Source organism: Castor canadensis, chromosome 4, assembly GCF_047511655.1.
Source record: "Castor canadensis chromosome 4, mCasCan1.hap1v2, whole genome shotgun sequence".
Classification (NCBI taxonomy): Eukaryota; Metazoa; Chordata; class Mammalia; order Rodentia; family Castoridae; genus Castor; species Castor canadensis.
In genome coordinates this window covers 91,241,823-91,255,970 of record NC_133389.1, presented here as the reverse complement: position 1 = coordinate 91,255,970, position 14,148 = coordinate 91,241,823, and the positions used below count along the sequence as shown (strand labels likewise).

The following is a 14,148-nucleotide window of genomic DNA, read 5'->3' as shown; positions in this document are numbered from 1 at the left end:
GTCAACAAACATTAGTAGGGGTGAAAAAAAAGAGCAAAATTCAACAATAACAAAAAGCAAACAATCAGATTTTAAACTGGACAAAATACTTGAACAGATATTACCCCAAAGAAGATACACAAATGGCAAGCCCATGAAAAAAAATGTTCAGCATTAATAATTACTAGTGGGAATGCAAATAAAAGCCACTATAAGATACTAATGCAGGCTAGGTTAGGGATAGTCTGGGACTACACCTCCTCTTGACTCAAGCACTCCTCCCCTTTCCACAGGTGAAAGGAACCAGGTGATGATGTATTGTCTCCCCACCTCCAAGTTCAAGGTGGTATAAAAACGACCTACAAAGAAATGTGGGCCCTTTTTCTTCCTTACCCTCACCTAGGAGAAAGGGTGACTCCCCTTCCCTCAATAAAGCTATTCTACCTCACCCCATCCACATGTTATGTTTGGATTCTTCTATTCGGAGCACAAAGACCAAGATGTTCTGAGAACAACGATTGCCAGTAATATTTGTGGTGACGCCAGCCAGGAGCAACTGAGGGGTGAGATCCTAATATGCTATCTCTGCTATCCTTTTTATTTCAATCCATCTATCTCTGTCTTCTGGTCCCACACCTCACCACCTGATGTTTTGGAACCAAACACCACTCACAGCTTGAGTATATAGGATCCTCATGTTGGGACATTTGCCCAATGCTTGGGGACTTGTTCAGAGCTCCAGCGCAGATGGACCACACCCTGATTGGCAGGATGCAAAACTTGCCTGCAGGACTCAGGAGCTTCCACAAGCACCCCAAGGCACAGGGTTCATGTCTGATTTCTCTGGCCCTGCCCTGGGGGGTGCACTACACTAAAACTAAGGTGCCCGTTCCCTAACCCTTAATCCCCCTCCCTCATCCATTCCTTTGCCATGCTGTGGGAAATCATACTCCAAGGTCACTAAGGTCAAAGTTTAAGGTGCTAATGTGTGTTCAAAAGAATAGATTTCTATTTTATCAAAATAACTATCTTTTAGTACTACAGGCTGATACAAAATCTTACCAAAACCAAAAAAAAAGCTTGCCCTCCAGATGGGATAATAGAACCTTAAGTTTTTAAAAGTCTACAAAAAGGTAATTAATCCAAAATCACTAAATTACACACATCATTAACTCTCTAATTTGACTAACACCTGCCTGTGGTACACCTGGCCCCTAATGTAATCAGCCCTTAACTGCCCACTAAAATAACAGTCCAAAATAGAGGGCCATCTGAGGGTTAAAATAGCTACAGATAGAAACACTTGCAGGCAAAGTAACCATAAGATACTGTCACTTTTCAAAATTATTCCCCCTGCCATACCCAGCAGGGCCCCTTCTCATACTCCTATCATTCTTGATGTTCAGATCATGCCTTCTAAACCAGATTTCTCTCTCCCAGGATAAGTGTCTTTAAAAACCCAAACCATCAACTTCTGGAGGTGGATGAGATACCCATGAACAATCTTGGTCAGGCTAGACAGCAAATGTCACCATTCAAGTCCCTAGGGACAGTGATAGGAAAGGGGCAATATTCCTAGTAGGTGGGGTCTCCAGCCCCTTGTCAGCTTGAAGTAGCTACAGAAGATGAACCACCCTCTTCAGCAACCCCAAAAAAGAATTTTTGGAATACTGTCCCTCAATTTGAGGCAGGCTAGGTTAGGGATAGTCTGGGACTGCACTTCCTCCTGTCTCAAGGACTCCTCCCACTAGCCCACAGGTAAGAGGAGCCAGCTGATGACATATTGTCTCCCTACCTCCAAATTCAAGGTGGTATAAAAACTACCTACCAAGAGACCCTGGCCCTTCTTCCTCCCTACTATCACTTGGCGAGTGACTCCCCTTCCCTCAATAAAGCTGTTCTACCTCACCCCATCCACATGTTCTGCTTGTATTCTTCCAGACACAGAACTTATACCTAAAAAAACCAAACCAAAAAAACCAAAAAATCTCATAGTAGATTATAGACTTAACTGTAAAACACAAAACTATAAAATTCTAGAAGATAACAAAAAAAAACCTAGATGACCTTGACTTTGTTGATGACTTTTAAATACAACACCATGAAAGAAGTGGTAACCTGGACTTCATGAAACATAAAATTTAAAAGATGTCAAGAGAGTTAAAAGACAACTACAGACTGGAAGAAAATATTTGCAAAAGACTTACAGGACAAAGGAGACTGTTATCCAAAACAAGCACTCACAAAAAACCAAACTCTTAAATATAAGAATATAAACAACTCATTTGAAAAATAAGTCAAGGATCTTAAACACACACTTCACCAAAGAAGACATAAAGATGGCAAATAAGCATATAAAAGGATGCTCCACGTCATATGTCATCAGGAAAATGCAAACAATAAGATAAGATTAGGTGCATTCTAGAAGGTATGGCCAGTCACATTCAGGGTGGTATGGCCATAGACAAAAGCAGTAAGTACTAGAATGGCCAAACTCCACAGCTCCTATCACACCAAATGCTGGTGAGGATGTGGAGTAACAAGTACTCTCATTCACCAATGGCGAAAAATACAAAATCAGATAGTCACTTTGGAAGATAGTTTGGTAGCTTCTTATAAAACTGAACATACTTTACTATATAATCCAGCAATCACATTCCTTGGTATTTACCCAAAGGAGTTGAAAATCAATGCTCCCTCTACCCCAAAATACCTTAAATCTCACTCTATGCAGTTGAAAGTAGACATAAAGCAGCCTGGCTTTGCTACTTAGAAATTTCTTCCACTGGATTTCCTAGTTCATCATTTAAATAACACCTTCCATAAAGTCTTAGACACATACAATTCTACAGTTCTTTTCAATTATCTAACAAGATGACCTTTACTTTGGTTTCTATACCTTGGTTCTTAATTTCTATCTAAGACTTCATCAGAACAGCTTTTTCTTCTCCAGATTTCTATCAACATTCTGGTCATGACCACATAAATATTCTCCAAGATGTTCTAAGTTTTCCCTAGTCTTCTCTTCTTCGGAGGCCTCACTAGAATCTCTCAACACTTTGTTAATGACAATACAGGATTTTTTTTGGGGGGGGGGGCAGGGCAAGGAGGAGTACCAGGGTTTGAACTTAGCTCTACCACTTGAGGCACTCTGCCAACCTGATATACAGGCTTTTTCTTATCTTTTCCTCCAAATTCTTCCAGTTTCTAGTCATTACACAGTTCCAAAGCTGCTGCCACATTTTCAGGTATTTGTTACAGCAACATTCCACTTTACCGAACTAATTTTCTAAGTTCACTTTGTGTTGCTACAACAGAATATCTGAGACTGTTTGTTGTTGTTTTTAAAATAAAGTGATTTCTCACAGTTCTGTAGGCTGGGAAGTCCAAGATCAAGATGCCAGCACCCGGTGAAGGCCTTCTTTGCTATGTCAGAACATGGTAGGAAGCATCACATTGTAGAGAGCTTTCTCACACTCCTGTTCTCCTGACCTAACTGGGGGCAACGGGAGATACAGAAAGGACAAAAGATAGAAGACAAACATGTAGAAAGCTGGGGCCAGGTGTGCTGGGCACTTGGATGGAGATGCACAACAGCCTCATTGCTTCTTTTTCTCTATTATTCTTTTCTTTTACTTTGATTCTTTTCTCTTTCTTTAAAGCCTTACTTCTAAAGTCTTTCTTCTTTTGTATTCTTTAAAGTCTCCTTCCTTAGACTCACTCTGTCCCATGTTTTCTTTAATCTCTCTTAAAGTCTTGGCCCTCAAACTTGCACTGTCCCATGTTCTCTCTTTAGCTTTCTTAAAGTCTTTGTGCTCAGACTTGCACTGTCCCATGTTTCCTCTAATCTCTAGCATAACTCAGCAGCAGCCAGCTGTGTCATTCAGCGGCAGTCCCCTTGCAAGACGCCCTAGCAATAGCTTCTGCTTCTAGCAAGCAGCCAACCAATCAATTCTTCAATTGCTCAATCCCCCATCCTCCTTCAATGAGTCTTTTATATACAGTGGTAAACAAGAAGGTGGAACAACAGTTCTCCAGGAGGGGCATGACATTGTAACAAGAGAAACCTGCATTCCTACTTTTCTGAAAGTAAACATCTTAGGAAATGCAGCTGTGCTGCATTTTGCCCTCTTCTGTGGCTGGGGCCATGCCAAACTCAGCCTGCCAATTATTTGACATAGCTGGGCTATGTCAACTTCTCATAGGTTTCTCATAATCCACTCCCATCACATGAAGACAGTGAAGGAGTATGCAAGCCCAGGTCTCTCTGATAAAGACATTAATCTTATCATAGGGCTCCCAGACAAAGACCTCATCTAATGCTAATTACCTCTCAAAAACCCTACCTCCAAATACTGTCAGCATATTAATTTAAGAATTAAGTTTTCAACATATGAACTTTTGGGGGTCATTCAAAACTTAACACTAGGTAGATAACTCAAATTTATAAGGAGCTCAAATGTATCAACACAAGTAAACAATCCATTGTGGGACTTTTTAATAAAAGAACTGTTTTATATAATACTGTAATACACACTAAGTACTAAATCTGAATATAAATGTGCCTTGGTATACTATCCTTCAACAGAGAAAGGTAAGATAATCACCATTTTTGTCTATTTTGGTTTTTTCTTTTTTTTATTCATATGTGCATACATTATTTGGGCCATTTCTCCCCCCTGTGCCTCACCCCCCCCATTTTGTTTTAAAATGCATTTTTCTTTCTTGCTCCAGTAACAACCAAAAGCATGAACTAAAGATTAAATTTATTTGACATATTTGTTGCTAATCTCGCATAGGCAAATCATAAAACCATATTACCTACTTTTGTTACCAAGGAAAAACCTAGATAACAACTCTGTTGTGTGAGTTATAACAGTTGTCTAGGTTACACTGCAGGGATTTGGCCACTTGTGTGGGCTGCAAACGTCTGACAGGTAACTGAAATGGAATGAAAACCCTAGGCATACCTGTCTTCATATTGCATTTGTCTCCTTTGTCACCTTAACCTTTGAGTTAGCACTATATATAAACATGTTCAAGATTTGAGAAATGTTTTGTCCAAAACTATAAGGTTAACTTGACTTAGACATGCCTAGTCTTTCTCTCCCCTTCAAAGAGAAAGATACCTACCAGCTACCGTAACTAGAAACAGTAGACCATGAAAGGTGTGAAGAGGTGGCACCAGAGTTCCTGGATGATCTCTAAATATTCCCCAGAAAAAGACATGAGTATTCTTCTCCTTTATTAGCCTATCTCTCCCTCATTATTCCTATTTTATGACAGTAACCTCTTACCCCCCTGGGACTGAGAAAACTCATTTGTGAGCAAAGCACACTCTTCCCCATTCTTTGGCCAATGAATAAAGCCCTCTCCCCCTGCTTTTTTTTTAAATCCCCAACATTTGTCTCTTTGATGTTGGTTTCTCCAGGGAATGAGCTTTCAGACGTGGGTCTGGTAACATTTTGAATGCTACCGTTTTACAACCCTCACATGTATTACCTCAGGAAAAAATATATATATTCAAAGCCTCTTCAAGTAGTGTAAAGAATATGTGCAAAAAATCCTGAGTCACCAAATACAGTGGTGATAATAATGAAGAAACCATTTCTTAGACAAATTTAAATTCCTTGCACCTACAAAAATATCTGGGAAGTTTTAGGTATTTAAAAAACTGTTCCTTTTTTGAATGTTTTCTTGAGTGCTTCTTTTAATATTATAATATGTACCTCTAATTTATCATAATCTATTCAGGTTAATTCCGGTGAAATCTAACAATTTTACACAACATAGCTCCATTTTCTTCCATGTTCTTTTATGCAATATTGTCATGTAATAACATGTTACATGTTATAAACCCAATAATAGTGCCATAATTATTGTTTAAGCAATCTTATGTGATTTTTTTAAACTAAGAGAATATATCTTTTGTATTTCTGGGGTATTTACAATGCTCTTTCTTCCTGAGGATGCAAGTTAGCATCTGATTCTTCACTTATAAAGCAGGTCAACCTGGGATGAATTCTCTCAATCTGTTTGTATGACATCATTAGTTCACCTTAATTTTTGAAAGACAGTTTCATTGAATATTAAATTCTTGCTTTTCAGTATTTTCATTCAGCACTTTGAATATATCATTATAATATCCCCCAGCCTCCACTGTTTGTGAAGAAAAATCAGCCAGTAATACTGTCTTTTATAAGTAATGAATTTTCTCTTGCTGCTTTCAAGCTCTCCTTGGTTTTTGGGATTCAGCAAAGACTGTGTCTGGGTGTGGTTTTCTTTGTGTTTACTGTATTTGGGATTCATTGAGATCTCCGGATCCCTCAAGTAATGCTTTTCACCAAATCTGAGAAGTCTCCAGACATTATTTCTTTCCATTTGCTTTTTCTTCAACTGGGAAGATCTCTGTTAATCTTTCAAACCCACCAAATCTTTCTTCTATCATCTCAGATCTGCTTTTCAGCCCATCTGAAGAAAGTTTATTTCAGCTACCCTTTTCAACTCTAGATATTCCATCTGTTCTTTATTATGGTTTCTATTTATTGAGATTTCTCATTTAGCTCATTGCTAGTATATTTTTAATTATTTGAATACCATCATTTCCTTTAATTCTGCTTTAAAATTAGTGCTAAGTCAAATGTCTAGACCCACGATTGTGAAAACATGTTCTCAGCACATGATTATTAAGTTACCTCATTAGGTTAAAGTGAAAGTGTTGGCAAAGACATACAGAATTCAAGTCTGCTCATCTTGCAACAGGGCTGATAGTTTTCATGGATAGCACAGACTACACCTCTCAGTAACACAGATTACAAAGAAGAGAAGTGATAAGGAACGGCCACAGGAATCAGGGCAAGACCTGGTTGTTTTTGACAATTTTGTCTAATTTTATACTTCTTTTCACAGAGGAACAACCAACCTTGTCATGCTACTACTGACAGAAGTCCTTTGAAGGTTAAACACAAAAAAGCATTTTTTAAAAAGCCAGGAATAATTATTTAACAACACAGTGTGTAAGACTGTGAACTTTCTTATGCTGTGGCAGCTATTCCTTTGTAGTGACCAAGACAAGACTGGACAAAGCAAAACCATGGGGATAAAATTCGTTCTCTGTTAAACCTAGTTGTCCTTTCAATGCATTTTTCTTTTCTAAGTAGAGGCACCCCAAGCATCTACAGTTTTCTTGCTTTCATTTTCTATATTAGTTCATACTACCAGCATACCAAATGACCACACAAATTTATTACCTTACAGCTCCTCAGCTCACAAATCTGACATGGATCTCACCAGGTTAAAAGAAAAATATCAGCAAGACTGTTTTCTTTTCTTTCTTTTCAACTGGGACTCCCAGTTACATATATACTTTGGGACACTTGACACAAACTCAGAGATCTCTAAAATGCTCACTTTTCTCCAAACTTCTTCTTCTCTCTACTCTTCTAATTGGACAGTTTCTATTAATCTTTCAAATCTACTACATTTGGATGGATTTGAGATTCTCTAGGGAGAATCTATTCCTTGTCTTTTCCAAATTCTAGACTATACCTCATTCCTGGGCTCATGTCCCTTGTCTTCTATCTTCAAAGTCAGCAACATCAGGCTGAGTTCTTGTAGCAATCACTTTGACACCGATTTTCTTCTGCCTCCCTCTTCATTTTTAAGAATTCTTATGATTATATTGGGTCCTCCCACATAATCCATGATAAACCTCCCTATCTTAATATCAGCAGGTTAGCAGCCTTATTTCCATCTGCTCCCTTGGTTTCCTTCTTGCCACTTAACCTATATTCAGGAGTTCTGGGATTTAGGATGTGAACAGATGTGGTAGCTGAGGGGGATGGGAGAGGGGAGATTCATTGTCCTGCTTACTACACCTTTCTATTAAAATTTCCCTCAGAAGAGATTTCATGATAGAGAGGGTGAATTCAACTATGATATAAGAACTTTGTAAATGTCACAATATACTGCCAGTACAATATGATAATAAAAAAGTAAAATAAAATAGATATACTCCTTAAAAAAAAGAAGAGATTTCATGAATTTACATTTGCATACACATGTCTGCTAAGGCTAAAGTCTGTGTTATTTCCATTACTATAAGGGATACAAATTAATAGGATAAATCTCTATTAATACCTTTAGAAACAGTCATTAGAAGGCATTGAAAGGGAGGTGGAGAGACCCATCCAACAAAGTACATCATTAACATCAATTAATTACCTTGTCTGGACCATAAAACTCATCACACTTACATATTTTTTAAAGACCCCTCTTTGTTCATTTGTTTGACTGAGACAGAGACTCACCATGTACCCCAGGCTGACCCTGAACTCACCATCTTTCTCCCTTCACCTCCATGTGCTGAAATCACAGGTATTAGCTACCATGCCTGGCTCTTTGAAAGACCTTTTAAAAACACCCCTGAAGAAGTTAAATGGGCTTAGAGAATTCTAGCAGGTACCTGGCTTGAGTGGAAGAGTGTCTGCCTAGGAAACATGAAGCCCTGAGTTCAAACCCCAGTATCATGAGAAAAAAAAAAAAAGTTGTAGAAATACAGAAAGCAAAACCTTTTCTCTGGAAAAGATACAGTTAAGAAAATGAAAAGAGAAGCTTACAGTCTGGGAAAAATATTTGCAAACCATACATTCCAAAAAGGATTTATATTCAAAATACATATTAAAAAATTCTTAAAACTCAATGTTAAGAAAACAATCAAATTAAAAAGTGTGAACATTTCACTGTAGAATACATATAATAGATAAATATATGAAAGATGCTGAAAATTAAAATTAGGATGGGTACTAAGTGCTAGTGAGGAATGTGGAACACTGGAATTTTTATACCTTGTTGGTGGGAATGCATAATGGTACAGCTACTCTATAAAATCAGTTTGATAGTTTCTTATGAAGTTAAACATACAGTTAGAACATGATTTAGCAATCCCACTCTAGGTTTCACCCAAGTGAAATGAAAATGTACTTTTACACAAAATGCCGAAATAATATATTTCAACAAATTAATGGGTAAACAAATGTGGCATAGCTTCAAATAAAATATTAATCAGCAACAAAAAGGAACAAACTATTGTTACACAGAATTATTTCAAAGAAGCTCAAAGGGTACTATGTTGAGTAAAAGAAGCCAGACTAAATGATTCTATACTATGTAATTCCATTTTTATGACATTCTTGAAAGAACAGAAGTAAAGTAGACAAAGACAGATCACTGATTACAGAACTTACAAGGATACAAGGAAGGTGTGACTATTAACACACAAAAGTGTTTTTTAGAACTGTTCTATATCCTGAAATAGTTAAAAAGAAATCTATAGATGCATTAAAGTTCAAAGAACTATTCACTCCCCCCACCCAAAAAAATCTATTTTGCCACATATAAATTTAAAAGACAATTTTTTTGTGGTACTGGGGTTTGAACTCAGGACTTGCTAGGCAGACACTCTACCAATAAAGACACCCCCCTCTTTTTTTTTCTTTAGTTACTTTTCAGATTGGGCCTCACATTTTTCCCCACTGCCAGCCTCAGACCATGATCCTCCTACCTACATTTTCTCACAGTACAAATGACAGGCACATACCACCACACCCAGCTTATTAATTGAGATGGGGGTCTCACTAATGGTTTACCTGGGCTGGACTGAACCATGATCCTCCCAATCTCTGCCTTCCCTGAGTAGCTGGCATTATAGTCATAAGCAACTGTGCCCAGCCAAGAAAAAAATTAAGTTTTAAAAGAAAATCTAACATGATTTACATTAAAAAAAAAAACACCCTGAATTTACACTAGTAGATAAAAAGGTTTCATTTATTTACTCAACAAATATTTTGACCATGTACTATAGGTCAAACACAGTATTGGGAAACATTAAAAATCTGAATATAACATTAAATTTTGATAAGGCTACTATGTGCCATGATCTTATTTAATCTTCACAGTTACCTAAATGGTGCATATTATTTATTACTTTCACTTTAACAATGCAGAGAAATTAAGTAACTTCTTAAAGTTGCAGAGACAGTAAGTACCTTAGCTAGGAATTAAACCTGTTTGTCTAAGTCAGTGCCTGGTAGGCCAATAGTAGGTGTTCAATTAATGTTAAATGAATGTATGCATGTACAGTCAATGTGCTATACAACACATTGCATTCTGATATTTTTAATCATGTTAAATGCTTGTATTCACATTTTACAACATCACAAAGAATCTGGAAGACTAAATTAAATGGGTAATTTAGTATATTTATTAATTCCTTATTAAAGTTAAGTTCATAGTTTTAAAAAGATTATAATAAAACAGAATATTTATGAAATATAATCCAATTTATCTACTAACAAATAGTTTTCTTTTTAAAAATATGTCACAGTTCATTCCTATAGTAATCACAATGCAATGAAGAAAAAAGTATAATAATTATATATAAAATTGTATATTTAATATATAATTTCTCCCCCTTAGAAATTCTTCTTTAGGAAAAAAAAAAAGATATCAAAACACCATTCATACCAATAGAATAATTTAAAACCAATATATAAACTTCTTTTCTTTTCTTGACCAAATTTTGAGGACATTTTGAGGACGACATGTTTTAATACCACCCCTCTAACATAAAGTTCAGAGACCCCTAGAATAATTTAAAAGCTTTTTAACTGTGATGTGCCTCTAACATTAATGTATCACATTTATAGTTTAGACTTAAGTGAATTTTGATTTTATCACATAACTGTTTGAAATCAACATTTTACTTCAATTTCTTACAATACATAATTTTCTATGATATTTACATATTCTATGCTAGTCAGTAGAATCACATTATAACCAGTAGGACTTTATTAGAAAAGGACTTTTTTTTTTTCCTTTTATTCATATATGCAATGTTTGGATCATTTCTCCCCCCTTCCCCCCGCCCCCTCCTTCTTCCCCCCACCCCCTCACTATCAGGCAGAAACTATTTTGCCCTCATCTCTAATTTTGTTGAAGAGAGAGTATAAGCAATAATAGGAAGGAACAAGGGTTTTTGCTAGTTGAGATAAGGATAGCTATACAGGGAGTTGACTTGCATTGCTTTCCTGTGCATATTTGTTACCTTCTAAATTAATTCTTCTTAGAAAAGGACTTTTTAAAGGCTTGCAGTTCTGCTGGCATCATGTCTTTTCCCTATGCTGCTTGCTTAGCTTCGTACTGCTATAATAAATCAGCCATAGGGCTGAGGGTGCAGGTCAGTGGCAGAGCACTTGCTTAGCATGCGCAAGGCTCTGGGTTTGATGCCCAGCACCAACCAAAAGGAAAAAAAACAGCTGTAAACACAACTAGATGCTGGGACCTGTGCTTCCTTACTTCTGACAAATCACTGGACACAGCCCGACACATTGATGAAAAAGACATCTGAAAACTGACCTGTGACTATTGGTGGACTCTTATAAATTCAGTTTGTTAGACATTTTTTCTACCTACTGTTTTTAGAGTGTCTATTTTGAATTAAAACTTGTTACACCATTGTAAACAAACAAACAAAAGACATCTGAATAAAGGGTATACATACCATCTTACCAGGCAATGTGCTCTTGGAGGAAAATCGTTATTCATACACAGTAAATCTTGCATGGATTGTGGAATAGCATCTGTAAAAACATTTAATAATGAAAATGTCTATCATTTTAAGGCAGAATTATATAACATGCTTTAAGGAAACATACGTTTTTTTTCTAAACTATGTAGTTTTGCAATTGCTTAGAGAATTATACCTGGAGCTTGCTCTAAAATTTAGGTGGAAGGGAGTCCCTGCCCTCTCCTCCTCTCCTTTTGCCTTCAAATAAAAGCCAGTTATAAAAGACACATATACCATTCCTATGCTTATTATTATTATTGTTGTTGTTTTGCTTCTAAATCATTACTCAAACAATTCCTCACCTTACTATAAAGCTGTATTTTATTAGTTCTTCCTGGTCTGTCCTTGACTCTATTTTTCCTCAAAATTCTAGAGCTCTGTCAAATCTGTATCACCTATGGCTGATATTTTTTCCTGTCACCCTATCTTAAATATTTTTTTGTAAAACAGCCAGCCAGCTTCCACTTCTAACCCATGTATCTTTAAACACATACATTGCAATCCATAATAAGATACTAACATCAATTAACATTATTTATACTCATGAATGTGTAATAAATTCAAAGCATAAAGAATGTCTGATTATTAAAATATTTATTTTTGTTGGATAAGTATAAACAAAAAGCAAATTTATATTTTGCTAATATGCTAACAGAACAAATGAGAGCACTAATGACCTGACCCTTAACTTAACCAAGAACAATAAGCAACACCAAAATAATAGAAGATCAGTGCTCCAATCTTCAGACTGATAGTTTTAAGTGTGTATCTCTAAATTAACTGAGCTGATCATATTGCTTGTAACTTTACCATTAGTTACAACTTCAACCACAAATAAAAAGAAAACTGCACAGAATAGAAACATAAGCAACATGCCTCTGATTTTAAATTCATTTATCTTCTCTTATATCATACTCCTCTTCATCTATTTATATCAGAAACAATTAGTGAAAGCCTCCTCACTTTCCCTTGAGTGAGGAAATTAATAAAACTTAAATTAGCTCCATGTTAAATACTTTCCTTCATTTATCAGTAGAATGTTGGATGCAGATCTTCCTGAGCTATTATCATACTTTCCACCAATTATTATTTTGCTATATAATTATCTTACATATATTTATATATGGTAATGTTATCATAGTTTATAAATCTGAATTCAGATGTTATGTAATTGCTTTGTGTGTAAGTATATATGTAGTAGAAAAGGTAATGCAATGCTATTCCTACACAAGCAAGGGCACAGATATTTCAGGTCTTCAGGCATATCTTACAAATGATAATCTGCTTTGATCAGAAAAACTTTATTACACATTCTGCCTATTTATTTTCTGAATGATTAAGGGAGGATATAGTAACTGTGATTTTTGCTTGCTATGGTTTGTTACCAAATGAGATCCAAAAATATTAAATGGAAAATTCAAGAAATAAACTATTCATAAGGTTTTCAAAGGTTTTTGTTGTTTGTTTTGGTTTTGATTTTTTAAGACAAGTTCTCACTTTGTAGTCCAGGCTGGCCTGGAACCCACAATCCTCTTTTGCCTCAGCCTCCCAAATGCTGGGATTACAGACATGCACCACCATGCTCAGCTATAATTAATGTTTTAAATAACTTTTATTTTAGCATTCTGTTATAATTTTTTATTTTAGTAGTTACCATTGTTGATTTCTTATTGTGACTAATTTATAAATTAAACTATCACAGATTTATGTATTTATATAAAAAATTCCTAGTATATGTAGACGTTGACACTATCTGTGGTTTCTGGTATCCACTGGAGGTCTTAGAACATATTTCCCATAGATAAAAAGGGACCACTTTATTTGACGGCACCTCTGAAATTCTTATTTATGTAATATTTTGTTCACTGCTATAACACTAGTGTATCTCAGAATATATTTTCACATTATATGTCCTAATATCAATTATAAGCACCATTTACTAAGTAGCCAATATAGGTTAGATACTGACATAGGGACTTATGTACAGTATCTCATTAAATTTTCCCATTAACCTTCCAAGTAATATTATTTTATTTTATAAATGAGGTAACCTGAACTTAGAAAGGCCAAGTAACTATCAAGTAAGCAAATCATAATTTTAATCCACTTGGACCAAGTCCAAAATCTAGGGTATATCCAAAATACTACAACTGTCCAATCAACAGCTAAATTTTCTTTTACATTTTTGTTTTCTTTCTCTCTCTCTCTCTCTCTCTCTCTCTCTCTTTTTTTTCAGTGCTAGGGATCAAACCCAAGACCTTGGGCATATTAGTAAGGTGGTCTAACACTGAGCTACAGCCCCAGTGTTTTCAAAATTATCCTTTCTTGGAGCTTGTTTAATTATTCATATACTTTCTTTGATCTCTCCTGATTAAAAGTAATCTTTTCTGCTCTGAACTTTAGTAGAACTTTATCTGTCCTTGGGATACTATTTCTACCTCCTGCTTCTGTTACTTATTTAAAAATCTTACCTTTCTTACATAACAGCACATTTCACTTAAGTTTGGGTTCAAAAAGGCTTAGCAGAACACCTAGCACACGTT

The 14,148-nt window shown here is 35.8% G+C and overlaps 1 protein-coding gene across 3 annotated transcripts in view; it reads right to left on the bottom strand.

Moving 5' to 3' along the window:
* Nucleotides 1-14,148, bottom strand: part of Rab3gap1 (RAB3 GTPase activating protein catalytic subunit 1) — a 115,001-nt gene that overhangs the window by 59,586 nt on the left and 41,267 nt on the right. For all 3 annotated transcript variants that reach the window (XM_074070627.1, XM_074070628.1, XM_074070629.1), the window contains exon 5: nucleotides 11,540-11,618. In XM_074070627.1, the coding sequence (XP_073926728.1) occupies nucleotides 11,540-11,618 (79 nt within the window). The remainder of the gene's footprint in view (nucleotides 1-11,539; nucleotides 11,619-14,148) is intronic.